Source organism: Agelaius phoeniceus, chromosome 15 (genome assembly GCF_051311805.1).
Source record: "Agelaius phoeniceus isolate bAgePho1 chromosome 15, bAgePho1.hap1, whole genome shotgun sequence".
Lineage (NCBI taxonomy): Eukaryota > Metazoa > Chordata > Aves > Passeriformes > Icteridae > Agelaius > Agelaius phoeniceus.
Window position 1 is genome coordinate 927,159 of NC_135279.1, and position 27,092 is coordinate 954,250.

Consider the following 27,092-nt stretch of genomic DNA (forward strand, 5'->3'; position numbering starts at 1 on the left):
CAGAACTCAAGGCTCTGTAACTGGCACAAGCACCTGGTTGAGTGCCAGCCTGCTCACCTAATCCCTGGGGAACAGCACGGTGCCTCTGCTCCCCAGAGCCCCACACAGCTCTAACTCTGCTATGCTGCTGAATTACTCTGCAACTTCCCTGAAGAAAGAAATCATTAGGAAGAGGCAACTCTTGGAATATGAAAAACTGCGAATTTGGCAACCAATCCTTGTAAGGTCTCAGCAAGACCCAGGCTCACAAACCTCATTCTGTCACAAGACACACCATTTTTTCCCCCCTTGAAGGATAAACTAAAGCCATCCTGTTGGGGAATGGGATGTGACTGACTCCAGAGCTTCAACCAGAGAGAGAAGCATCTTTCCTCTGTATGTACCATATGTACAGCACAGCCTTGATTTGGAGGTGTCCTACCTTTGGGTGGTCTGGCCTGCCCCCAGGGCTCTCCTGCTGTGGGATGATCCCCATGGAGCAGGCACAGCACAGGGTTGGGCATCCCTGGATGAGGACACGCCGCTGTGGGGCTGCTGCAGCTCAGGGTTTAGTGGCAGGAGGATGATGATGGAAGCAGAGCAGATGGTGAAGCTGGATGAAGCCTGTCTGTTCCACACTTACCTTCCTGCCTGGGAGAGCCTGGCAGGTCCTGGAGCCATCCTGAATGCCAGAGTAAGAGCTGCACCTCAAACCCCAAATCCAACCCAGCCAAGGCAACAGCTCACCATGCTGGTAGCTCCTGTCCCAGCACCCACTGGCACCCCAGGCATGGCCCAGTGGGGACTGGGAGTGTCAGGGGCCATGGAAGGGGTGGCAAGGATGGTGTCCCTGCTCTGGGAGGGCAGCAAGGACAGTGTCCCTGCTCTGGGAGGGCAGCAAGGACAGTGTCCCTGCTCTGGGAGGGGAACAAGGACAGTGTCCCTGCTCTGGGAGGGGAACAAGGACAGTGTCCCTGCTCTGGGAGGGCAGCAAGGACGGTGTCCCTGCTCTGGGAGGGCAGCAAGGACAGTGTCCCTGCTCTGGGAGGGGAGCAAGGACAGTGTCCCTACACTGGGAGGGCAGCAAGGACAGTGTCCCTGCACTGGGAGGGGAACAAGGACAGTGTCCCTGCTCTGGGAGGGGAACAAGCACGGTGTCCCTGCTCTGGGAGGGCAGCAAGGACAGTGTCCCTGCTCTGGGAGGGCAGCAAGGACAGTGTCCCTGCTCTGGGAGGGGAACAAGGACGGTGTCCCTGCTCTGGGAGGGGAACAAGGACGGTGTCCCTGCTCTGGGAGGGGAACAAGGACAGTGTCCCTGCACTGGGAGGGCAGCAAGGATGGTGTCCCTGCTCTGGGAGGGCAGCAAGGACAGTGTCCCTGCACTGGGAGGGGACCAAGCACGGTGTCCCTGCTCTGGGAGGGGAACAAGGACAGTGTCCCTGCTCTGGGAGGGCAGCAAGGACAGTGTCCCTGCTCTGGGAGGGGAACAAGGACGGTGTCCCTGCTCTGGGAGGGGAGCAAGGACGGTGTCCCTGCTCTGGGAGGGGAACAAGGACGGTGTCTCTGCACTGGGAGGGGACCAAGCACGGTGTCCCTGCTCTGGGAGGGGAGCAGCGCTCCCGCCGCCCATCCCAGGGATGCACAGGGCGTGCCCAGAGCTCCAGGGGAACAGGCTGCATCTCCTGGAGATCTGAGCAGATCCTCACGTGGTGGGGAGGGGAGCTTCTGTGGGAAAATGCTGCGGGGCTGGCCGGGGCTGGCAGGAAGGAAATTCCCCCAGCGCAGCCGCCATCGCGAGGGCTCCGCCGCGGCAACTTGAGGGCTTCAGAAATAACCCGGCCCTCCCCAGGGAGGCACTGCTAAGGTCACTGTTTTTTCCCTTGAACTTTCCAGATGAAGGAAGCAATAGCAGAAGCAACAGCATAGATTTGGCCGGAGATCAACTGTACTGACAACAGTCACAGGATTGAACTCAGAAGAAAAGTCCTTTGTGTGTGTTGGAGTTATCACCAGATGGGCCAGGCAGCACTGGGGAGTTCTGCTCAAAAATATTCCACATGGGCAAAGCCATCAGAGCTGGGACCCATGGCAGATGGAACCCACAGTAACTAATTCCACTGCTTAGACCGAGTTAAAAACGGAGGCAAATGTTTGGTGCCCATTAAAAATTCAAATGTTAAATTGTATTCTTCAGCAGACTGCTGAAGTTGAGAATAAGAAACAATTCTGATTAAGGATTGAGAGTCTATAAAACACTAATTACCATTGTACTTACAGGGAATTTGGCCTGTTGGGCTTAATTACTTCTAGTTCAAGATCACTCGAGTTCAGGCTGGGCTGGGGAGCGCTGTTGGAGTTGAGGAAGCTGTTTACATTTGAAGAGACGACAGATTCCAGGCTGGAGTTGATGATGCTGTTCCTATTCTCCTCTAAAAAACACCAAAACCCAAGAATCATCAGCTGCCACTGCAAAGTGAAGAGCATTGAGCATTCCCAGGAAACCCCATGCCAGGACAAACAGGGACATGTCCCCAGAGCTCAGTTAGTTACAGACACATTATACATTAAACCACAAGAAATACCAAGTACTCTTTGGCTCCTTTGGGTTCCAGATGCAGTGAGCACTGACAACACTGCATCTCAAAGAGCCACCACAGCCCAGGCCCCCTCCTCAGCTCTGCCAGGCCACCCAAAATCCCATTTACTCATTTCCAGGAGCTGCCTTTGCCATTGGAGCAGTAATTGCAGTTTGCTGATGGCACGAGAGCAGCCCTGGGCAGAGAGTGGCTGCTTCTGGGATGCTGCTTTCCTGAAAGACAGGCACCAGCTGGAAAACACAGAGTCCTACTGCAAGGATACCTCTTTCCAAAATTATTTTTGTGGTGCACAATAACATGGTCAAACTACAACCCAAAAGCATGTAGTGAGAGGGAATCCTTGCTCCCAATCTCTTTAAATTCCACCTCTTTTTCAGTGAGGAGAATGAGCAATATTAATTTGTATCCCGTGCACATACAAAGAGGGGTAAAAGAGTGCAAGAGGAAATTCTGGGTGGTGTGAAAGGTTAATCCTGAGCACACAGCAGAGAGGAACTGCCTGTAAAACAGCCTGGCTGGAGGGTCTTGGGGTGTTGGTGCAGGGTGTTGTCTTGGGGTGCGGGTGCAGCTCTGCCACCACTCCAAAGGGAAATGCCACATCAGCCCTGGAGCTGCTGCATTTCCCAGGTACCTGGACAGAATCAGCACCTGCAGGGCAGCAGGACAGGGCTTGGTTTAGCTCAGGTTGAGCTTATCTTCCAGAGGTGAGCCAAGGATGGGTGACACTGATACATGTCAACGTGTTCTGAAACTGGATTCCATTAATCTTCATCTGCAATGAGCCACCCTGGGAACAAGCAGCACAGACATTTCTCTGTACCCAGCTCTGCAAAAGCTCAACCCTCAGGGCACCAGCACCCTGGGATGAAAAAGATGATCCATGCAGAAGACAAAGAGGGAAAAGTGAAGAAAAGCAGAGTACTGACCTCCACAAATACTGACAGGCAGATGTGATGGCCAGCAGATGAAGAAATAAAGAAATTAAGCTGTCTAAGGACCTAAAAACGCCAAATCCCTCTGTTTTTGCATCTGCCAGAGGAAGTTTTGGGCAGCCCATGAGAGGCCACCTGTACACAGCTGGCCAAGGGCAGGAACTGCCTGTGCTGAGCCCAGGCAGCCCCGAGGCCCTGAGGAGCTGACCTGAGCCCCTGGAGCGTGGACTGACACCAGCTCATTATTTGCAAACATCTTCTGCCCAAGGCTGGAGGCTGGGAATAAGCTCCATAAGCTTGGCAGCTCAGCGTGGATTGTCCCTCTAATCTCCAGAGCAGCCACAAGCCAAGAGTGGAGTCCCTGTCAGCCACAGAGCTGGGAGTGCCTCAGCTCAGGGGGAACGGAGATGAATGGCAGAATCTAAAACTCCTGCTTCGTTTTATTTCCTCCTTTTTAAAAGGCTGAAACTGTACTTGGCTTCATGTTTTCGAAAGCTCACGTGAAGGATTCTTGGCTGGAGGATTTGATTTGGTCTTACAGCTGCAGGAGCAGAGCTGCCCATCAGCTCAAGAGCATTTCCAGCATGCAGAGAAAAGAGCCTTTCACCCCTTACCCAAACTTCCTGTCTCTAGTGGGAAGTCAGGCAGGCAGAGCCACTGGAGCCTCACCAGAGGCTTTGTCTCCAGGAACCCTGATAAGTGATCCAGGGCACTTTGGTGACAGTGACCCCAGGGACCAGAGAGGGGATGACAAAAGAACTGATAAGGAACAAAACAGTGTTTGCTGTGTTGGTGACACTTGGGTCACAAGAGCTACTGGGTCAGATGTGGATAAAAATGTAAATGTTTAACAACAAAATAATCACTATAATCATAGATTAATCATGATTATCTAATCTGCTCCCTGTTGTGCTGAACATGATAATTTTTGACTTAGACACAGCTTGGTATGATGAATGCTAGTGAAAACAGAAAGATACTGGACTTTGATGAACAGGTTTCAAGTGATGGAAAATCCACTGTCCCACTCCACTTCCTTTTATGTCAAACTGCTCCCAGTCTTAAAAAATATGCACCCTGCTCCCATTTAGAACATTTCTAGCTTCAATTTCAACTTTCAATTTCTGTGCTGTTCAACTGGGCTTGAGCTGCTGCCTAAGCCCTTGTACTTCACCCTGACTTCAGAGCCTTGGTCTGGCTCCAGACCAGTAAAAAAGGAAAGGAAGAAGAAAAGAAGAAGAAAGAAAACCTCACATATTTCTCGTGATGTGCAGCAGGGAAGGCAAATAAAACAGTAGTGGCTTCCCAAAGACACAGGAGGTTATAGACTGTCAGGAGGAACACCAAGAAAATGTTGCTTCACATGGGAATAAATAAATGCAGAAATAAAGAAAGGAGCTCAGCTCCCCTCCCAGGCATGGGGAGGATGGCACATGGAGCCCAGAGAGCCTGGAGGCTGACAGCCACTGCTTAGTTAGCAGCAGATAAATTACTGGGGGGCTGAAACTTTTCAAAAGCAGCGTTTGATATTTGAGGCTTCACCGAGAGTCGTCCCACACCATTTCCAGAGCACGCTCAGGGCCATCGCTGCTTCCTCAAACCCACGCGGATCTTTCCGACACCTCCGAAAGGAGAGTGCCTGGTAGTTAACAGTAACCTAATCAGACAAACCCACGTGTCTGGAGAGTCAGCAAAGTCCACAGCAGCCACTCTGTGCACCCTGGGGAGCTGGCCATCCCCAGCCCTGCCCTGCTCCTTGCTCCACTTGTGCTGTCCTGCTCACCAGGAGACTCTCCTGCTTTTTTACCAAACTGGGAGAGCTCCCTGTGTGCAGCTGGCTGGCTCCAGGAGCACATGGGCAGGAAGAACCAGAGAGCTGGGAATTGGGTTTACTCTGTAACATGAAACAACAGCCTGAGCAGACACATTTCTGCCACCCCATGAGCAGGGCTGAGGCCTTGGCTCTTTCACCCAAATATCTGGAGCATCAATTAGTGACAGAAATGGAAAGATGAGCTCCAACATTTTTAAACTGCCATGGTACATAATCCTCAGGAAAATGCCGAACCTCCTGGCCGAGTTTTCCTGTCTGTAAAAGGCAAAGTGCCCGAGGGCATCCCAAAAGGGCCGCCCTGTGGTGGCTGCCCTTGCCACAGGTGTGGCACCACGTCCTGGCAGCTGATGGCAGCGATGACGGGCCCAGGAACATGAGAAGGGGACACGCAGGGGCCCGTCAGGTGGGGAGGGGACAGCAACACTTTATCCCATGCTAAGGCAGCGTCATGCAGAGCCCCAGTTAAGGGCTTGGATGCCAGGAGAGATTCCAGTCCCCACCAACGCGACAGCAGAGGAAACCAAAGCCTGACCCTGTTAGGGAATCAGACCGTCCACTGACAGCAGGAAAACTGCAGGGGAATGGCAGGGGAAGGGCAGGGGAAGGGCAGGGGAATGGATTGGCAATGGCAGGGCAATGGCAGGGCGATGGCAGGAGGATGGCAGGGGAAGGGCAGGGGATGGCAGGGCGATGGCAGGGCAATGGCAGGGCAATGGCAGGGGATTGCAGGGGATTGCAGGGGATGGCAGGGGATGGCAGGAGAATGGCAGGAGAATGGCAGGAGAATGGCAGGAGAATGGCAGGAGAATGGCAGGGGATGGCAGGGGATGGCAGGGGATGGCAGGGCAATGGCAGGAGAATGGCAGGAGAATGGCAGGAGAATGGCAGAGCAATGGCAGAGCAATGGCAGAGCAATGGCAGGAGAATGGCAGGGGATGGCAGGGCAATGGCAGGGCAATGGCAGGGCAATGGCAGGAGAATGGCAGGGGATGGCAGGAGGATGGCAGGGCAATGGCAGGGCAATGGCAGGGCCATGGCAGGGCAATGGCAGGGCAATGGCAGGGCAATGGCAGGAGAATGGCAGGGGATGGCAGGAGGATGGCAGGAGAATGGCAGGAGAATGGCAGGGCAATGGCAGGGCAATGGCAGGGCAATGGCAGGGCAATGGCAGGCGATGGCAGGGGATGGCAGGGCAATGGCAGGGCAATGGCAGGGCCATGGCAGGGCCATGGCAGGGCCATGGCAGGGCCATGGCAGGGCAATGGCAGGAGAAAGGCAGGAGGATGGCAGGAGGATGGCAGGGCCATGGCAGGGGAATGGCAGGGGAATGGCAGGGCCATGGCAGGGCATGGCAGGGCAATGGCAGGGGATGGCAGGGTGATGGCAGGGTGATGGCAGGGTGATGGCAGGGCAATGGCAGGGGATGGCAGGAGGATGGCAGGGCAATGGCAGGAGGATGGCAGGGCAATGGCAGGGGATGGCAGGGTGATGGCAGGGTGATGGCAGGGTGATGGCAGGGCCATGGCAGGGCCATGGCAGGGGAATGGCAGAGCAATGGCAGGAGGATGGCAGGGCAATGGCAGGAGAATGGCAGAGCCATGGCAGGGCAATGGCAGGGGATGGCAGGCGATGGCAGGGGATGGCAGGGGATGGCAGGGCAATGGCAGGGCCATGTCAGGGGATGGCAGGGGATGGCAGGAGAATGGCAGGAGGATGGCAGGAGGATGGCAGGAGGATGGCAGGCGATGGCAGAGCAATGGCAGGGCAATGGCAGGGCCATGGCAGGGCGATAGCAGGGCCATGGCAGTCTGTGAGGCATGGCCAGGGCACAGCTGGAGGCAGGGAGGGCACTCACGCTTCTCGTTGGCCTGGGCTGTGTGGAACAGCGTCAGCGGGCGCTCGCTGCACGAGGGAGGCTTCGACTCCGTGCTCTTCTTGCGCGATAACAGCAGCTGCGAGTTCGACGCCGGAGCCTCTGGCACCGTGTTAAATATCTGTTAAAAATAATAAACAAGTTGTTCTTTGGCATCACCCTGTGGAACAGGACAGCTGCCCACCTGCCTGGGCTGCACCGCTCCCCAGCACAGCCTCTGAGGAAGACACGCGCTCAAACAGGGCAACGTTTTGGGGACAGATTCCTAAATTTCATGTTTTCATTCTGTCTGCACTCCTCTTTTTTTTCACCTGAGAGACACACTACAAGCTGTGAAGAATTCTGGCACTCTGCTGACTTTTTGGGGGTGCAGATGATGATGGGCAGCCCAGACAGACCAGCAGTGTCCCCCCTGTGCCCCCCACTGCGTGACCCCGGCGCCCACGCTCCCACGGCTGCAGACCAGCTTGGGAAAGTGTTTGCAACTTCCAGCTACAGCTGTCAGAAAACTGAGTAATCACATTTTTCTCAAGGGGATGAAATTTTAAAACTGCATGAACCCAAAGGGCAGCAGCCTTGCTGGTTGCTGATATTTGGTTATGAACTGCTCCTTTTCTAGATCCCACAGGCTCAGAGAAGGGCAGTGACCCCTCCAGACCAGCTCTCTCAAAGTCTCTCTCCATTGCTGAGAGTCCATTAAACCCATTCCTCAGTGTCCTTCCTGCTCTCCTGCCCCTGTCAGACAGACAGCTGGCACAGCCAGGCTTTCCCAACAGGAAAAGCACACGTTGGCACAGCTCTCTGCTCGAGACAGAACTGATGTGGACTTGGAGCCATGAGGCCACCCCAGCCAGGGCAAGCTGCTTTCTACTTCTGACTTCACTGCCCAAATGCACAAATCCGTTACTCCTTTCCAATCAAAACCAGACTAACAAAAGATCATAATCAGGGAGCTGGCTGCATTTGGAAGAAAAAGGTATTTTTTAAAAAGCACATGCAGCCAGGGAGGGATGGCCAGGACCTCAGCCCCACCGAGCCACCACTGCTCCACTGGCAGACCCCAACATCCATGGCCAACAAACACAAATGCACCAGGATTCAGATCAACACTGTGGATAAAGCCAGAACAGGATAAACCTGGATTCAGTCAGCAAAGCAGGAGCCAGCCAAGGTGTGCATCTCACTGGTTTGCTTTAGCACTCATCTCCCTTGACACCAAATACAAATTCCCATTAAACAGTGGGAAGGGGGAGAAAGGGAATTTCTGTGCTGGAATCACAGCCATGCTGACACACTGGGATGACCATAAACAAGGCTGGCTACCAGCAGCACTGGTTACACAGCCACAGCCAAGAACCAGGTGCCAGCTGCCCCCTCCCCAGCACAGCCCCACTGTGGTGCCACCAGCCATGGGGAGAGAGGGGGCTGCAATGGGCAGAGAGACCAATTCCTTCCCATAAACCCCTGACATGAAAGAAGCAAGGGAAGCCATTACCTTCTCGTGGTTCTCTATTAAAATTTCAATCACAATGTTCTGGAATTTGATGTCCATAATGGCAGCCACAGTTTCCTCTTGAGGTCGAAGCAGCGTCGGCCCAAACACCACACCCAGATTAGCAACAGTCATCAGGTTCTGCTTGTGATTATCTGCAACTCTGGGAAAAAAAGAGAAAGAGAATGAAGTAGGTGATGGAACTAATCCACAGGGAACCCCCTCCCTGCCCTCCCTGCCTCGTGGCTGGCACAAGGCTCACAACGCTGTTTACATTTTTCACGCTCCTGGTGAGCTCCTTGAAGGCTCAGCCATGTGGAAAAGTACAAATTTAACTGTTGTGTTCCTGGGGACCTTTCAGCCCCCATGAATTGACTAATCCCATAAAACCTCAACCCCGCGCCAGCCACTGAGCCTCATGCTGCAAACCACTCCCAGGAAAACATCTTGAATCATTAATGCTTAAAACCCTTCTGAAAACAAATTGTTGGACCTCTGACACACGCTGCTCTCCAACTCAATGAGTGACCTCATATGTTCCAAAGGCCAATTCCTTCCCAGCCATTCCAGCACCAGAGGTCAGTCCCCTCTGGCCCAGCCAGGCTGCTGGGAGGCCAAGATGGGGCTTTGCCCCCAGATCCCCATGTGTTCCCTCCTCCTGGCACAAGATGGGGACCCAGGGACACCCAAGCCTTCCTCCTCACCACCTCCATCTCCTTCAGCTCCCAGGAGGGCACAGAGCAGCTCAGCAAAGTGAAGCAGCTCACGCTGAGGAGGCGGCGCCCTGCTTATGGTGTTTGAGGGCTTAGCCTGGAGCAGCTCCAGCTGGCACCTGGGCTGAGAGGGGCAAAGCCCCAGCAGCCCTACTGGGACATGTCCTCTGCTCTGCCCACCCCAAGGGGACACAGCAACAGGGACACAGGCAGGCATCCCTCAGCCACGCTGGGCTGCAGGTGCTCAGCTCTGCAGGAAGGACAGAGCTCACTGGGCACCCTGGGCACTGCTGGGACACCTGTGTGCCTGCTGGGCACTGCTCAGTCACACCTGTGTGACCCTGGGCACTGCTCAGTCACACCTGTGTGCCTGCTGGGCACTGCTGGGACACCTGTGTGCCTGGTGGGCACTGCTCAGTCACACCTGTGTGCCTGCTGGGCACTGCTGGGACACCTGTGTGCCTGCTGGGCACTGCTCAGTCACACCTGTGTGCCCCTTGGACGCTGCTGAGTCACACCTGTGTGCCCCTTGTACACTGCTGGGACACCTGTGTGACCCTGGGCACTGCTGGGTCACACCTGTGTGACCCTGGGCACTGCTCAGTCACACCTGTGTGACCCTGGGCACTGCTGGGACACCTGTGTGACCCTGGGCACTGCTGGGTCACACCTGTGTGACCCTGGGCACTGCTGAGTCACACCTGTGTGCCCCTGGGCACTGCTGGGACACCTGTGTGCCCCCTGGGCACTGCTGGGACACACCTGTGTGACCCTGGGCACTACTGAGTCACACCTGTGTGCCCCTGGGCACTGCTGGGACACCTGTGTGACCCTGGGCACTACTGAGTCACACCTGTGTGACCCTGGGCACTGCTGAGTCACACAGGGACACGTGTGGGCCTGTGACCTGCAGTGCAGCCCTGCAGCCCCAGGAGTCTTTCTTGTGGTTTGTTCCTGACCTCTTCAGCCAGGACATGTGGTGGCTTCAGGCTGTGTGCTCACACAGTTGTAGCCTGAGGGAGTTTTAGTGTCTTTTCTTTCTCTTTCTTTCCTGTTTCTCTGGACAAATGCAGCAGGCCAGCACACAGTGAGGCTCACACTCACTTGCTGGACTGACCCTAACATTTATTGCTGTGAGTTTCTAACACTGATCTTGGGGTCAAGACATTTGTGTGCAAGCTCAGCATATTTCAGCACACTGCAAGCCCAGGGCTGGCTAAAAAGAAAAGATGCTTTCCATCCTTTTCCATCCAAATCTCACCTGAACCAGCAAAGAACTCATCCCTACACACAGCTCCTCAGGCAGCAGACAGGGGCACATCACAAGAGGGGCTCAGGGCTGCTGGCTCAGCTCTCTCCAGCAGCAACACCAGCCCTGCTCAGTGCCTGGGCAAGAAGCCTCAGGCTAGTGCACATTTCATTTCACCCTGGGGAACAGGCAGAGTGTCCCCACTGAGTGTGCACCTGGCATCCAAGCTCAGAGTGGGGAGGTCCTGGCCAAAGCCCTCAGGAGCTGGTGGGACCTCCCTTCACCCATGACTGCCCCACTGCCAGGAAGCTCTGAATGCTTAATCACAGCCTGTGGGAATCCCTGGTGGCAGTAATGGCTGGGACAGGTGGGCTGGCCCAGAGAGGGCTCTGCCACAGAGGGGACAGCATCACACAGGGGACAGCATCACAGAGGGGACAGCATCACAGAGGGGACAGCATCACAGGGGGGACAGCATCACAGAGGGGACAGCATCAAAGGGGGACAGCCTCACAGGGGGGACAGCATCACAGGGGGGACAGCATCACAGAGGGGACAGCATCACACAGGGACAGCCTCAACAGAGGGGACAGCATCACAGGGGGGACAGTGTCACAGGGGGACAGCCTCAGACAGGGGACAGCATCACAGAGGGGACAGCCTCACCAGAGGGGACAGCCTCACACAGGGGACAGCGTCACAGGGGGGACAGCATCACAGGGGGGACAGCATCACAGAGGGGACAGCATCACAGAGGGGACAGCATCACGGGGGGGACAGCATCACAGAGGGGACAGCATCACAGAGGGGACAGCGTCACAGGGGGGACAGCGTCACACGGGGGACAGCCTCACAGGGAGGACAGCATCACAGAGGGGACAGCCTCACACAGGGGACAGCCTCACACAGGGGACAGCATCACACGGGGGACAGCCTCACAGGGAGGACAGCATCACAGAGGGGACAGCCTCAACAGAGGGGACAGCCTCACACAGGGGACAGCATCACAGAGGGGACAGCATCACAGGGGGGACAGCATCACACAGGGGACAGCCTCACACAGGGGACAGCATCACAGAGGGGACAGCCTCACACAGGGGACAGCATCACAGGGGGGACAGCATCACAGGGGGGACAGCATCACCAGAAGGGACATGCTGCTCACACTGCCACCCAGCCAGGCTGGCCATCCCCACCCTGGGCAGGCACAGAGCCTCTCCCCATCCCCTTCCCCATCCCCATCCTCAGCACAGCCAAGAGCTCACCCAGCTGCTCATGGCCATGCCAGCACTGCTGAGCTGGGAGGGGAAACAAACTCTCCTGAGGGAGTCACAACCTCATGAAGCAGCAAGAAAGGCAGAACGGGTTCAATAAGAAACAATATCTACTAAATAATACTTAAATACTAAATAATACGAATAATAAATATTACTAAATAATACAAACCCACCCCCCACTCCCACCCACATCACTCACAAAGCCCCATGACATTTTTGCATTGCAAAATTGCATTTCAGACACACATTCACATGCTCCTAATTGGATATGGAAAAACGCAGCTGCAGTCCAAATGGCTTTCAGAAGCATTAATAAAATAATAATTTTAATGATCTTCTGTGGTTAGTAAAACAATGTTCATTTATAAAAAAAACAACTGAATTGATCTAAGTCGCACAAAATTAGGTGCCTCCATTTCTCATTACCGTTACCATGTCCTACATCACTCTAATAAATTGCACTGTCATCAGCTCATTACAGGGAGGCAGCTGAGCGTGGTCCTGGCAATTATTTCAGACGGGGCTATTAATGGCTTCCCAGGCAGGACATGGTCCCACAGCACCAGCCCAGGGCCTGCCCACTCACCCACGGGGTGCTGGCCTCACCTCCACCCCCAGCCCCTGCTCAGAGTGCTCTGCTTTGCCTCTGGAGCACGGGAGCTGCCCTGCAGCTGTGCAATCTGGCTCCTTTCTGGAATAAACCTCAGGGCCACAGGAACTCCTGCTCTGCAGCCCGGGTACTTTTCCAGCAATAGCCATCCCTGTACCAGGTCACCACAGCTGTGCTCCAAAACATGATTCACCTTTCACATCCTTCAAATTCCCCATCCATTACCCACAGGATAATTCACTCTAAATTATACCTCTTCATCATCCTTTGTACTAGGAAATAACGCTGCAGTTTCTAAAGATGGCTGTTCTCAGCCCAAAGTGGGCTTAATGCTGGGGCTGTTCAGCAGGGACTGTCAGTGCCATTCCTGAGCTGCTCTTTGGAAGTTTTCCAAGCAGGCACTGTATTTTCCTTTTAACCTGCTGTTTCCTTCCAGCCCTTGATGCACTCTCAGAGAGCTGCACTATCATTCATTTCTATGGGTTCCTTTTCTGCTCCCCACTTTACAGGAGCCACTTCCAGCACAGGAGAAAGCAACAGCTGATGGAGGAATGTGCAGAACCTCTTCACTTGCCTCCTGCTCGCAGTGGCTTTGGGGCTGTGGGCTGGTCCTTCTGCTGGCAGCACACGATGGCTCCCTGGGGATCAGGGGAGATCAGCCCGGGGCTGTGGGACAGGCAGAGCCCTTGGCCAGGGAAGGTCTGTGCTCAGCACAGCCTCCCCAGCCACAGCTCCACCCAGACCTGACCCACCCGGTGCTGCCCAGCAGTGCTGGGCTCTGGCAGCACCCAGCTGTGTCACTGGGACAGAGCCCTGCCATGGCCTGGGGACAGCCCAGCCCAGGCAGCACCATCCCCCAGCCATCCCCAGGGTGGACCTGGGCACCACTCACTGCTCACTCCCTTCCAGCACAACAAAGGAGAACAGCAGCGGAGTAAATCCATGTTGGGTGTTAAATTAGATTATGCCCGGGTTGCCTGGATACTGTGTAATCACTGCCATGACCAAACACAATTTAATACGGGGTAATTGGTAGCCAGGGTTCAGTGCAGGGGGAGCAGGGAACAGTACATATTCCAGTGTGGTCAGAGCTCCTGTGGGTGCCACAGGGGCTCCTGGCTCTGCTCCCACAGAGCTCCTGCCTCCCATGTCTGGAATTACTTCCTACATGTATTTTATATATGTATTTATATGCATGTATAAACTACCGTGTGTTTATTTTATATATAAACACGTATTTTATATATAGAATGCATGCATCTGAATCTCAGCCAAAAGTGCCATTATTAGTTCAAATATCTTCCCTGATTCAGAACAAAACTCCTGAGCAAACAATCATCTGAAGGGAACAAAAGCAAAGTCTGGAGTGTTTCTATTTCCATGCCTGGGACAAACATTTGCAATCAAAGTGCTTGTTGTGGCTGGCCTAGCAATTCCTCATAGGAGAGAAAATAATGCAGCTCATTCCTCTTGCTACAGGTGAAAATCCATCCCTTGTCTGCCACCACCACCAGAGCTTCTGTTTAATGTGAAAAGCCAGGCACACAGAGGCCAGCAATCCCCAAAATTATTGAGGCTGCTCTGGGCAGTTTGATAGGCATTGGACACCTTTGACTCTGGACATACAGGGAAGGGAAAAAGCAGAGGGAGTAGAGGCAGCACAGGGGGTGGAGAGGTGCCTGTGGCACCAGAGCCACCAGCCTGGCTCCCGTAAAAGGATCTGCAAAGAATCATGAAATCATTTAGGTGGGAAAAGCCCCCCAAGATCATCCAGCCCAACTGCTGCCCCAGCACTGCCAAGGCCACCACTAAGCAATAATGTCAGGTGCCACATCTGTACAGCTTTAAATCCCTCCAGCAATGGTGACTGCACCTCTGCCCTGGGCAGGCTGTGACAGGGCTGGACAACCCTTTCAAGGAATTTTCCCTAATGTCCAACCTGAACCTCCCCTTCTGCAACTTGAGGACATTTCCTCTTGTCCTGTCACTTGTAACCCAGGAAAAGAGGCTGACTCCCACTCACTTGCCTACAGCCTCCTGCCAGGGAGTTGTGCAGAGCCACAAGGTCCCCCCTGAGCCTCCTTTTGTCCAGGCTGAGCCCCTTCCCAGCTCCCTCAGCTGCTTCCCATGAGCCTTGTGCTCCTGACCTTCCACAGCTCCCTTCTGCCAGACAGACAGACACAGCAGCCTGAGCACACAGGGCCATTTGTGGGACACCATCTAATGAGTTCTGGGAAATGCTCCTGGGTGCATTTAACTCACCCCTGCACATTTTTGGGGTTAGTTGGGCTGTGGCTGATGGCAGCAGAGCTGGAGAGGGCAAAGGGGCTGGGTGGGCACCCTCAGCCTCCCCCCTCTCCAGGGGGCTGCTGGAGCCTGTCCCCGGAGATGGCAGCCCTGAGCTCCCTGGGGGTGACTCACTTCTCACCCAAAGCCACGGTGGGTGGGTTTCCCAGCCTCAGGAATGTGTCTGATGGCTGGAAACACAGCAGGTGTTTATTGCAGGAATGTGTGACTGGCACCCAGCACAGAGCTGGTAAAACCAGTGATGCAATTCCAGCTGCAGCAGCACCCACTGGTGTGCCAGGCAGCTAAATCAGTCAATCACACATTCCTAAATCGTTCCTAAAAGGTACATGTGCATTGGGGGAGGTGACAGGGACACGGGTCTGCAGTGGCTGCTGGCAGACAGCCGTGGAGAAGCAGGGAGCACAACCAGCTCTGCTTCATCTTGTGCTCAAAAGCCCCGTGGATGTGGCACCTGGGGACACACCTGGGCTAGTGGTGACCCTGGCAGTGCTGGGGGAATGATGATGATCTTGGTGGGTGTTTCCAAATTTAAAGATTGCATGATTCCCAAGCCAGAGCACACACACACACAGAGGCCACACTCCCACCCTGCACCACCATCCCTCCATCCTGCCTGTTTATCCAGGACATGCCTGCCTGCCTCAGGCTGCTCTGGATGCAGGCAGCAGCAAACCAGGCTCATTCAGGCACACAGTGGGAACTGGGACCATGGGGAATGTGCACAAACCCCGCTGCCTGCAGCCAGGTTTGAGCCGTGGGCTCACAGCTCTGCAGCCTCCCCAGCCACACCACTCCAGAGAGCAGAGCCAAGCCTGAGCAGTGCACATGGAGGCCAGCAGGTCAACAGGGAATGACAAAACCTCCCAGAGAAGTCAAGGGGAAACTGGCTGAATGCAAACCCCTTGCTGCTCTCGGGCTCCCTGCTCAGCTGGGACCAAAGCTGTGCCTGCGCCGATTCCGGGCGCTCTGACTTGCTCCAACAAGACTCGCTTCTTCTCCTGGGTGGATCTGGCCACAGCTGGATGCTTGGGTTCACTCCCAGGGAAAAAAAAGAGGGCTCATGTTGCACTGAGAAGACACCAAGGCCAAATGTGAGGTTCAGTATCAGTGAGCCAGATCAGCGTGAATACCAAACGTGCTGCGACTTGCAGGGAAACATGCAGGGAGCTCAACGCTGCTGCTGCGGCTCACGCTTCCCTGACTGAGCCAGAGGGGGTTCCAAAGCCATCCTCTGCAGCTTTGGGCAAGCTGAGCTTGAGGGGGGACCTCAGAGCGACCCCAGCCCTGCTCACCAACCCTCAGCCCAGGGCTGAGTGGCACCGGGCTGGCAATTCCCTGTACCTGGCATTGCAGCACTGCAGGTTTCCACTGACACCCTGGTGAAAACCACAGGCCAGAGTTGATGTGAAACATCACCATGGTTTCCACCTGCACAAACATAGCCAGCAAAGGGGCCTCAGGCTCAAACACCCCGGGGGAGGGGGCCGGAACAGGGCCTGCCATGGTTGCAAACTGTGCCACTGTACCCCAGTGCCAGCCCCCGAGCCTCAGCAAAGCCCTGATGCAGGAGCAGCTTTTCCTCCAAAACCAGACCACAGTGGTGCTGTCACAGTGCAATAACAACCCCCCAGCCAGCAGGGCAAGGAGAGCCCGACAGAGCAGGTCTGGGTTAACAAGGAACCCTTTGAAAGATGTGCCGGCACGGCGAGTGCCACGCCGGAGTTACAACCTGCTGCATGGAAAAGAGCCAAAGCAAACGGGCTCCCAGAGAGCCTCCCGGCAGCAGCAGCACTGGGTGAGCCAGTGCAGCTCCCACATCCCCACAGGAACCATTCCAAGCCAGAGCCAGCTCACAGGGCCACGTGCAGGAGGTGCCAGTGCACACCTGCACCTCTGCACGAGTGCAACGGCCAAAGGAAGAGCAACAGAGGGGGGCTGACCTTTTTTTGTCTCTTAGAGGCATTTTGGAGCTCATTCACATCACAAATGCAAGGCTGGAGCTCATCCCTCCAAAATACTGAATTCCTAGAAGACAGTGTTGGAAGAAAGGGAATGTAGGAATAAGGAGCTTTCAGAACTAAGGATGTGAACAGCAGCAGGAAAAATGCTTCTCTCACCTTCACCAGTGGGACAAGGTGTTGTCCAAAGACTGGAAACAGCCCTCACTCCTCCAGTTCTGAGCCCCCTGCCACACCCATGGGCTGGAATGAGATGGCCTTTAAATGTCCCTCCTAGCCCCAACCTTTCTGTGACTCTGTGATTGAGGGATCACTCAAACATCCTGGCAAAAACTGCAGCTCAAAGATATCTTGGCATGATAAATGGTGATTTCCAGCCTCCTTTCTTCTGCTGAAAGACTGTCTGACTAAAATCTCTCTATCTGAGTTTGGTTCAGTCCTGGGTCTGTTTATACAGAGCAATCAAAGGATGTGCTCATGAAGCATCTCCATCCCACTCTGTCTGCGGGGACGGTGCAGACACCACCAGGGAGACTCCAATCAGTTATTGGAAATCTTTTGCTCACTCTCAATTCAATCTCTTTCCATATCCAGTTTCAGTTTCACTGTGATAAACAATTAAAAAATTATGTGCTATCAACAACCTCTACCCAACAACACCAAGTTCAGACACAAGCCCACAAGAATTCACACTTGAGAAATGCAAAATGCCTGGTGCTGCTCCTGGAGATCCAGGAGGAGCTCAGCAGAGATGTTCAACCACAGAAACTCTCCAGCAAACCCAGCAGGTGCTTTGTTACCAGCTGCTGAATCATCATGCTAGGCTGCTGATGCCAGCTTTAGTGCAAGACCCCATTATCCTATCTCCAGACTCAAGTCTTGTGCAGGATGTGGGTGCAAAAGAACCTAACAGGAGACTGCAGGCTCTGGGGCACATTTCCCTCCAGCTAAAAACTGGAGAGCCTGCATGAAATATAAGGAGCTTTTAGAGAAGCATGGAAGGAAAAGCTACCAGAACCCACACAGCTGCTCCAGGGACAATCCAGACAGAGGGGGTTAAAAGTTCATTTGCAGAAGCAGAACAAAACCTTTAGCTAATTTACACATTACAGGAAGCCAAGCCCAAAAAACCCAGCGTACACCTACAGGGCTTTTTGTGGTGGTTTGTAATTCTGCAGAATCTTATATCTTATATTAAAAACAAAGGCAGAGGAGTGAGAGGGAGGCAGAGTTGGCAAGGGCAGGCACAGAGTCCTGCAGGGCTGTCTCGCCTCTGCGGAAGCATCACTGGCTCCCCCACCAAAACACCTGAGGGAGAGGAGAGCAAAGGGGAAACCAAAGGTGCTGCTGCTCCCCACAAGACTCTGGCACCTCCAGCTCCAGAGCACAAATCACAGAATCATGGAACAACAGAATGGGTTGGCTTGGAAGGGACCTTAAAGCCCAACTCATTCCAACAGGGAAAAAGGAAAAGGGGTGAAAGCACAGTGTGAACTTGACCCAGGACAGGCAAGCCCCAGGCAGGATCCTCCCTGTCCTGCAAGGCAGCATGTGCCTACAGGGAGTCTCCTTCCACATCACCCCCTTTTAGCACCCATTGGAGCACCCAGATCCTTTGGGTCACTTGAACTCCATGGCTTTGCCTGGATGCAGCACTGCCACGACCCAAAAGGATCAGAAAGAGGCACTGGACATAAAAATGGCATTCCCAAAGGCAGCAAGGAGGCCCATTGCCTGGCCCAGCACACCAGCTCACACAGCTCCCTGTGTGCTTCTGGCAGCCAAACCAGGCGAGCAGCCCACGAGAGAGGGGCATCTCAGAGGCCTCAGTGGCTAGTGGAAATTTCCAGAACGTCCTGGACAAGAATGACTTACTGGAAGCAATACATAAATCAAGCCAATGAATAGTTACCAGACAGCAGCATAAACAGCTGCCACAGGGATGAAATCAGACCTGCTGTGCCAAGAGGCGTCAGCCTCCTTGCCGGCTGCACCTTCGGGGGAAAGCAGCCCAGGGAAAAGCACATTCCTGGGGGAGCTGCCACCCCTGGCCCTGCACAGGTGCCCTGCAGGGTCCTGGGGCTGTTGGGCACAGAGGCAGCGTGGTGAGCACTGGAGCAGCAGCTCCTGCAGGGCCCTGCAGGGCAGCGCGGCCCCGGCTCAGCGCGGAGCTGCTCGCACCGAGCGGAACGGCCACACCGAGCAGAACAAGCCCCGCTGCATTTCTAGGCACAAGAGCTGCAGGAATCTCTTCTTCTCCTCCTTTGCCAGCAATCCCTGGTTGAGCAGCGAGCCCTCCAGAACATGCCAGGCTCCGTGTCCAGCCCCTGCCCCAGCGAGGGTTTGCTGGATCCCCACGAGCAGCTGCCCTGCAGAGCCCATGGAAACCATGGCCCTGATAAACAGCAACAATTTGTGCAGGAGATAACAATCACTGTCATCTTGGTTAAAACACGTAAACTAGAAAACACCGCCACAGCAAAACCAAAGAGAACCAGCTGGTGTTGGCCAGGCCACAGCTGGGAGTGATTAGAGATAATTAATTCTGCTAAACACACGTACACCCAGCTCGGCTGCACCTCCTCTGTGGCCTGACCTTGGCACAGGAGCAGTGGGTGTGTGGATCAGGGGGTGTGTGGGGCAGTGCCAGCCATGCCAACCCACAGAAGGGTCTGGGAGCCCCACAGAAGGGGTATGAGCCTGGCACCATCTGTGCTGGAGAGCCCGGACTTGCTGCCACAAGAACAAAGCAAAGCTCAGGTGTCAAATTATGGCCATGCATGAAAAATAATTCCCTAAATGCTTGAAATATAATCAGAGTGAAATCCCCCTGCTCTGCACCTCCACAGCATTGACTCCTGGGTGAGAAAGTACATTACAAAAGAAGAAGGAGACAGGGATGATATTGCAGCTCCACTAACAAAAATGGCAATTTTCTGTAACCAGCTCCACTTCAGCAGCAGCCCTGGCACAGCAACCACCAGCCCAGCAGTACTACAGGCAACTTGTTTCACTTTGACTTATTTGGCATTAAAACAAATTGGTTTAATCACAGAATCCCAGACTGGCTCAGGCTGGAAAGCTAAAAGGAGCAGGGATGGGGACAGCTCCTGCTCCCTGGGCCACAGTGAACAATTGCCTGGACATGTGGACATGAGGCAGAAGGCAGCACAAATGGGCTTGGAGATGCAGTAAGAGGCAGAAATTGAAATAATTGTCTATCAAAAGGCTCCTCACTCTGTACCCTGTCTGTGCCTGTTCCTGAGATTTGTCCTCTCCCTCCTCTGTGCCCCTCTCGCTGCACCCCAATTCTGTGACCCCCAGCTGCCACGGGACCCACCACATGATTCACTGCTGAACCACCTCCAAGGCACTTATCCTGTCTGATACTGGGCTTAATAATTGCTATTTTTGAACATTTCAGCTTTCTTACCAGTTTTATTACTGTTAATAAAAACTGCAGCTTCATCACATGAGGAGCCCCACATCCCCCATCAGTGCAGCAGAGCACGTACACCCCAAAAACAGAAGTCAGAAACCACCCAAGACAGGCTCTTTCTTTACTTGACCGACTCAGCCCAAGTTCTGGTTTTAGTGTCAGAAATCTCCACAGCTAGATTGTGAGAAATATTTTTTTAGCTCATCTGATAAACATGCAAATCTTGATTATTCATACGTTACTTAAAATAAAAAACCCAGACAGAAACAGAGGAGCCAAACCCCTGCAAGCAGGGCAGCCCAGGTTGGCAGGGGCAGCCAGAGGCCCTTGGCTGTGCCCCTGTTGGCTGGGGGTGCCCTGCTCCCAGCAGCACCAGACCCAGCAGGTCCCACCCTCTGCAGCATCCCCCCGGGGCAGCCAGGCCTGTCCCTCCTGCAGCACAGCCCCTCCCTCCAAACATCTGCTGCAGATGTGAAGCTTTCTCTCCATTCTTGTCTTTAATCTGGCTCAGTGGCACTGCAGCCTCAAGCAGCTCTTTTAGAGAGTAATGGACACAAACCCTGGCCCTGGCTGCCCCATGGGCACTCCTGGATCAGGGCATTTCCCCTGGATCAGGGCATTCCCCGTGGATCAGGGCAATGGGCACTCCTGGATCAGGGCAATGTTCCTGGGTCAGGGCAATGGGCACAGCTCCGTGATCAGGGGGCTGCTCCTGATCAGAGCAGGAGCTGCAGGACAGCCCCAGAGGGATGCTGTGAGCCCTCACCTGGGGCTGGCTGTGGATGCTGTGAGCCCTCACCTGGGGCTGGCTGTGGATGCTGTGAGCCCTCACCTGGGGCTGGCTGTGGATGCTGTGAGCCCTCACCTGGGGCTGGCTGTGCCTCTGCCCCCACAGCCCAGGATCCCCCAGGAATGGCACCAGGGCTGGGGAGCTCAGCAGGCTCTCGCTCCTCAGCTTCCTGCCCTTCTCTGAGATAATTTTTTTCCTATTAAATAACACTATGAGCTGTTTCTCTTCCTAAAATAGCACACACCACCACACACACTGTTTGTTTGGTTTGAATTCCTTCCCCGCTAAAGCAGCACAAACCCCACTGTAAACCTCCACATCTCTACTCCATCACCAGGTTTTTCCTTTAGATGGAAAACACTGCAGCAATTACAGATTCCCTGCACATACAAAATCACTGAATCCCAGAACAGTTTGGATAGGAAGGGACCTTAAGGCTCACCCAGTTCCACTCCTTGCCATGGGCAGGGACACCTCCCACCATCCCAGGGTGCTCCAAGCCCCATCCACCCTGGCTTGGGACACTTCCAGGGACCCAGGGGCATTGCTTCTCTGGGCAATCCCATCTGGCTGATGGGTGCACCTGGAACCACAGGGCCTTGGCTTCAGGCTGTAAATGCAGAAGGTTTGAAACCAACACCTAAACCAGGCATTTGGTTTCTAACAGCCTTGCCAGGGACCCCATGGAGCAGACACAAGATCTGGCGACAAGAAAGCATCTGGAGTTGTGTTTAAGCCTATTTCAAGTATCATCTGTTATTTTTTTCTTTTAAACAGATAACTTGGATTCTTGCAGATCTCCTCCTGAGCAGTTATCCCAATTAAGTCATTCCCCAGCTTTCCCAGCCCTGCCTCAGCCCTGCTGCTCCTGCAGCACTGGTGCAAACAGCAAGGGCAGGTCCAACCCTGCAGCCTTGAGGCTGCCACGAACACCTGATGATGCTTTCACTTCTAAAACACTAATCAAAGGTTTCCATGGGAACCTGCAGGAGCAGGAAGAAGATAGGAAATTACAGGTCAGCTCTACCACCAAAAGAAAAAAAATTATCCCATTCCTTCGCCCTCACAAAGTTTCAAGGTAACACAAAAATATTGATTCATCAGGGTGCAGAAAGGCAGAAAATACGCCCCAGAGCAGTCATTTGTTGCGTAAAGAAATCACTTTAAGTCCTTCAATGGCAGGTTTGCTCTGAAACCACGTGAGGAGCTCCACTCTGCCTCCTGGACAGCCTGGGGAGCCAAACCCACTCCAGGCCATCCAAAGCAACACAAGGTTCCCAGGAGGGAATGGGTTCCTGGTTCTTCTATGAGGCTGGGGCTGGCTGGGAAGCTCCTGTCCTTCATCCCTCCCTCCCTCATCCTCCCTCCCACCCCTCTCGCTCTCTCGGCCCTCACTTCACTCACATGCGGTTTCCCGTTGCCAACCAGAAATGACTCAACACCACACACACACAAGGAAACTTTTCCACCACTATTAACTTTCAGAGGAAATGGAAAAAGGAGAGAAAAACACATCAGTCATAAACGTACTTTGCCAAATGGTTCATGAGCAAGTGCAGCATCTGCCTGTTTTTCTCCGGGAGCCGATGAACGAGGCTGTGGATCTCCGACACCCTGGACTCCTGATTCTCTAGTTCTGCATGGGGAATAGAAGATGATTTATCTCCACATTAGGGGGTTGTTATGGGAAGAGGCATAACACTGTCCCTGACAGACATCCCAGGGAGCTGCTCCATCCCACAGCCAGGCACTGCAGATGCTGCAGTGAGCTGAGAGCAGACACCACGTGAACAGCATGGTGAGCAGGGCAGGGCTGGCTGCAACCAGAGTGCTTCCAGGGATGGGATATGGGCACATTCCCATGTTCAGTGTGCCCAGTGCAGGCCAGGCTGGAGCATCTGCTGCTCCACAGGCTGCTTGGGTCCATGGTGCTAAGTGGGAGCTGCTGGAGGAGGCCAGCACTGCCATGGCCAAGGTGCCCTCCTGACATCCCACTCCCATATCCACAGCCTGCATGACTGCCAACAGAAAATCCCCTGCTCCCAGCAAAGCCCCTTCCTCTGGGCAGTGAAGGAGACATGGCCCAAACGTGTGAAGCAGCAGGGAGCCCCTCAAAGCCCCCAGACCCCATGGTGCAGCTCAACAGCAGCCAATGGTCCCAGCCACGGGAGCTGCCAGCGCCGCTTCCGGCACCACCCACGCTCCCTCCTCCTCTGTCACCCCCAACACCAGCCTGCCCCAGCTCCAGCCCTGCTCTGCTGGCCAGGACACAGCCCCGGGGAGGCAGCAGGGCAGGGGGATGGCAGCCACTGGCAGAGAGGCTCCTCTGTGGGAGCCATAAACACCAACAGACTCACTCGCTGCTTTGATGAAGCTCCTTTGAAACTGGTACATCATGAGGGGCCCCGGGAGCATTCTGGAAGATAAAAAGGAAACAGGCACAAAACACATCTGAGGAACACAATCCACACTGAGAAAGCTTTGCCCCTACAATAAACTCAGCTCCATTTTGAAAAGGGCAGAATTAAGCAACACCAACTCTAATTAATTCCCCCTCAGAAGGAGTAAGATCTATGCAAGGACCTTTGATTTATTCACCACTAAATTAATCTTTAATTTTAGCATTCCTTCAGTAACACAGCTTCAGTGCATTGCTGAGCCCATGACTTCCAAGGAACTTTGAAAATAAATTGAAAAGATAAACAAGCCTAGCTGTAAAACTTTCCCAATCCCCATTCCCACTGTCCCCTCCCACTGCTGCATCCCTTCAGAGGGACACACTGGTGCTGCCCACATTCCTCTTTGCTTAGCCAACAGTTCAGACTCTGGAGCAAAGGTTGCCAATCACGCAAAATTCTGTGATTTTTCTAGGCTGAGATCCACCAGGCTAATTACCCTTATCCCCCTAATTGGATTTAGGCTCTCTCTTGTGCTCCCTCAAACACAACCCAGCACACAACAGTCGCTGAGAGCAAGGAGCTGCGGTCACAACAGGTAGGAGCACGTTGTGGGTAATGAGATGCTGCTGCCTGCCAACACCCAATCCTGTGGGGAAGATCCCCAGGGTGATACTGGCTCGCCTGACACACACAAATCAGAACTACAATAAAGCTCAGCACCAGGTCTGGAAAAGCTCTTCAGCCCCTGCCCTTGCACTGCACTGCCCTCCCCTTCTGCCACGTGCTCAGAAGGTGGAAGTCCTCTGGGAAAAGCTCAGGGAAAAGCTTAACTCAAGGCAGGGGATGCAAGAATGAGCTTTTAAAATCATGTCTGTATAATATGTGCATCTGTCAGAGCTGAGTGTGTTCCCCAGATCCTACTCAAACATACTGGAAAGCCAGGGAAAAGCCAGAATAAATTCCCTAAGAGCAGTTTCTGCTCTGTTTCTATAAAAATGCTGTTGTTAAGGGTCTGCCATAACAGGCAGTAAAATCCCAGGCCAGCCCCAAACCCTCCTGAAGCCAGGTGAGGCTTTTCTCCTTACCTCAGGTACGTTTTCAGTGCACTAGTAATGGTCTTGATCTCCCACTCTGCACAGATCTCTGTGTCTGTCTCTGTGGCTGTCTTGGGATCTATGGAAAAAGACAAAAAAACAGTAACTGAAGGAAACTGAAGACAATTCCAAGTCATGCCAGCTCAGCTGTGTGGGGAGACCATCACACCCCATTTTATTTGCTATTCCCAGCTCAGGACACATCTGCAGAGGTGTGGGGCTGCAGGACAGGCCAGACTCAGTGACACGGGACAAGAGGAGGAAAAGGGAATCCCCCATCCTGAGCAAGGACAGAAGGACAGGGTAGTGTGGCTTGGAGTGTGCCAGGACAGCAGGCACAGCAGCCTGAGGTGCTCAGGGACAGCAGTGACAGCCAGGCACAGACACAGGGACCAGGGACGCTCCTCCCCACAATGGGCAGCACTGTCACCCTGCAGCCACCTCCCCACCCAGCCCTTGGCTGGCAAATACAGCCACAGCCACCTGCAGAGCCACCTGCAGAGCCACCTGCAGAGCCACCAGCAGGCCAGTGGCAGTGGGCTCAGGCACACCACTGACACCCAGATGGTGACAGCTCACAGCTGGGGCCAGCAGCACCAAACCGAGGACAGGAGCACCAAACTGAAACCAGGAGCACCAAGGCAAGGCCAGGAGCACCAAGGCAAGGCCAGGAGCACCAAACTGAGGCCAGGAGCACCAAACTGAGGCCAGGAGCACCAAGGCAAGGCCATGGAAAGCCCAGGCAAGGCCATGGAAAGGCCAGCATGGAAGTGCCCCATGTGCTGACCTCTCCTGCCTGGATGCTGCTCCAATGGTCTTTGCTAACTCCATCCTGGCAACTCAGCCAGGATCCTCCCCCAGCTGAGCCCCCCTGTGGGGGTCCCTGTGTGGGTCCCCCCGTGCCAGGTGTCCCTGGGGTGCCAGGGCTCCCACTGTCCCCAAAGCCCAGGGTGACACGGCCACAGCTGCTAACACCATCTGCTCCCACGGGCTCAGCTCGGGGGCTTTTTGCCTCTTCACAGACACAAATAACGCACCTTTGAGTTTTAAAGCCCCGTGTAAGCATTGGGCAATTTTTAACCTAGTTAAAAGAATGCTGTGAATAGAGCTCAGCTTTCCCTCAGGGCAAAGGGTTTATTTTAATTTAAAAAAACATCAAGAGGCGCTTGGAAAGGTAAATACATAAGAAATGCATATTCACACAAAGATCATGTGTGTCTCAGCAATCACACAAATGACCTCCATCCTCCTGACTCAGTGCCCAGGAAACTTCCTACAGCACTGCCTTTACAAGGAGAGAATTTTAAGATAAGGAGTCAAGATAAGTTTGGCATAGTAAAAAAAAAAAAATAAAATAAAATAAACGAACAAAACCCCCTAGAAGCTCCATCATTTTTTACATGAAACTTTTTACCCAAAGCAGAACAAACAGTGTGTCTTTGCAAAGGCTCAGCCAGCAGTTTCTAGGCAGGATCATGGAACACGAGGTGAAATTCCACAGTCGGCCCCATGAAAGGGCTCAGAGCAGTTAATCAGCTCCCCTTGACCTTCACATGTATGAGTCTGCAAGGAGCTGCAGCAGCTGCAGCATCTGTCCCCAGGCAGGGGTGCTGTGCCAGCCCTGCCTCCCACAAGGACACCCTTCCCCAGGAACTGGGGCCACGTGGAACCAGGGGCTGGAAAAGCACCCACAGCCACGGGCAGCATTAACCCTGCAGCTGCTTTTTGCTGCCAAGCCCTGCTCTGATGCCTCTCACATTTCTCCAGGGTGAGGGGCACAGCCTGGGGAAGCACCTCACCACCCCAGTGGGATTATCCTGGAGAGGCTTCCCAACAGCCTCAGGGATGACACATGCCAGCAGTGAGGGGCTGGAAGGAGCCCCACTCCCAGCTCTTATGGCAAAGGAGCAAGAGCAGATCAGATGCTGTAACTCACCTTCTGCAGAGTTCAGACCTGCTGGGGCCCCAAAGTGCCACAATAAACCCTCTCATGGGAGCTCCCACTGATGAGAGTTTGGTTATTTGTGGGGTTTTGTCCCATTATTTGTCCTCATTTTGATGGCACATGGTACCAGTGAATGCTGGGGACAGGATCTGCTCCCCACCAGCCCTGGCATCACCCCAGTCCAGACCCCAGCAAGATCTGCCCTGAAACCCAAGCCAGGGGCTGGGGCTGCCCCTGCCCCAGCAGTGCCCTCCTGCAGGACACCCTGCCAAAGCCCTTCCCAGCAGTGCCCTGACAGCAGCTCAGGGAAACTCGATCTTTTTGCCATTTCAGCTGTATGTGAAGCAGTGAGGCTGCCCACATTCATTTCTAAATATAAGGGAAACCTGACAGTGGGAGCACAGTTTGGCTCCTCCATTCACGAGGAGCCCGAGGGCAGTAGGAACAGATGGGGTTTGACAAGGGACACGTTTCCTGTGACACTGACTCCACATGCAGCCTAAACACCGGGGGTGATGGAGATTTAATCCCCCACAATTTGGAGAAATTATGGGGTCACGGGTTTGCAGAGCACCCCAAGGATGGACAGACACCATGGGGG

General features: G+C 54.0%; 1 protein-coding gene across 3 annotated transcripts in view; it reads right to left on the reverse strand.

The window, feature by feature from the left end:
- ARHGAP26 (Rho GTPase activating protein 26) overlaps positions 1–27,092 on the reverse strand; it is a 107,609-nt gene that overhangs the window by 19,536 nt on the left and 60,981 nt on the right. For all 3 annotated transcript variants that reach the window (XM_054642779.2, XM_054642782.2, XM_054642783.2), the window contains exons 15-20: positions 24,538–24,625; positions 23,411–23,469; positions 22,584–22,689; positions 8,711–8,870; positions 7,198–7,336; positions 2,255–2,408 (exon numbers count right to left, since the gene is read on the reverse strand). In XM_054642779.2, coding sequence (XP_054498754.1) covers positions 2,255–2,408; positions 7,198–7,336; positions 8,711–8,870; positions 22,584–22,689; positions 23,411–23,469; positions 24,538–24,625 — 706 coding nt within the window. The remainder of the gene's footprint in view (positions 1–2,254; positions 2,409–7,197; positions 7,337–8,710; positions 8,871–22,583; positions 22,690–23,410; positions 23,470–24,537; positions 24,626–27,092) is intronic.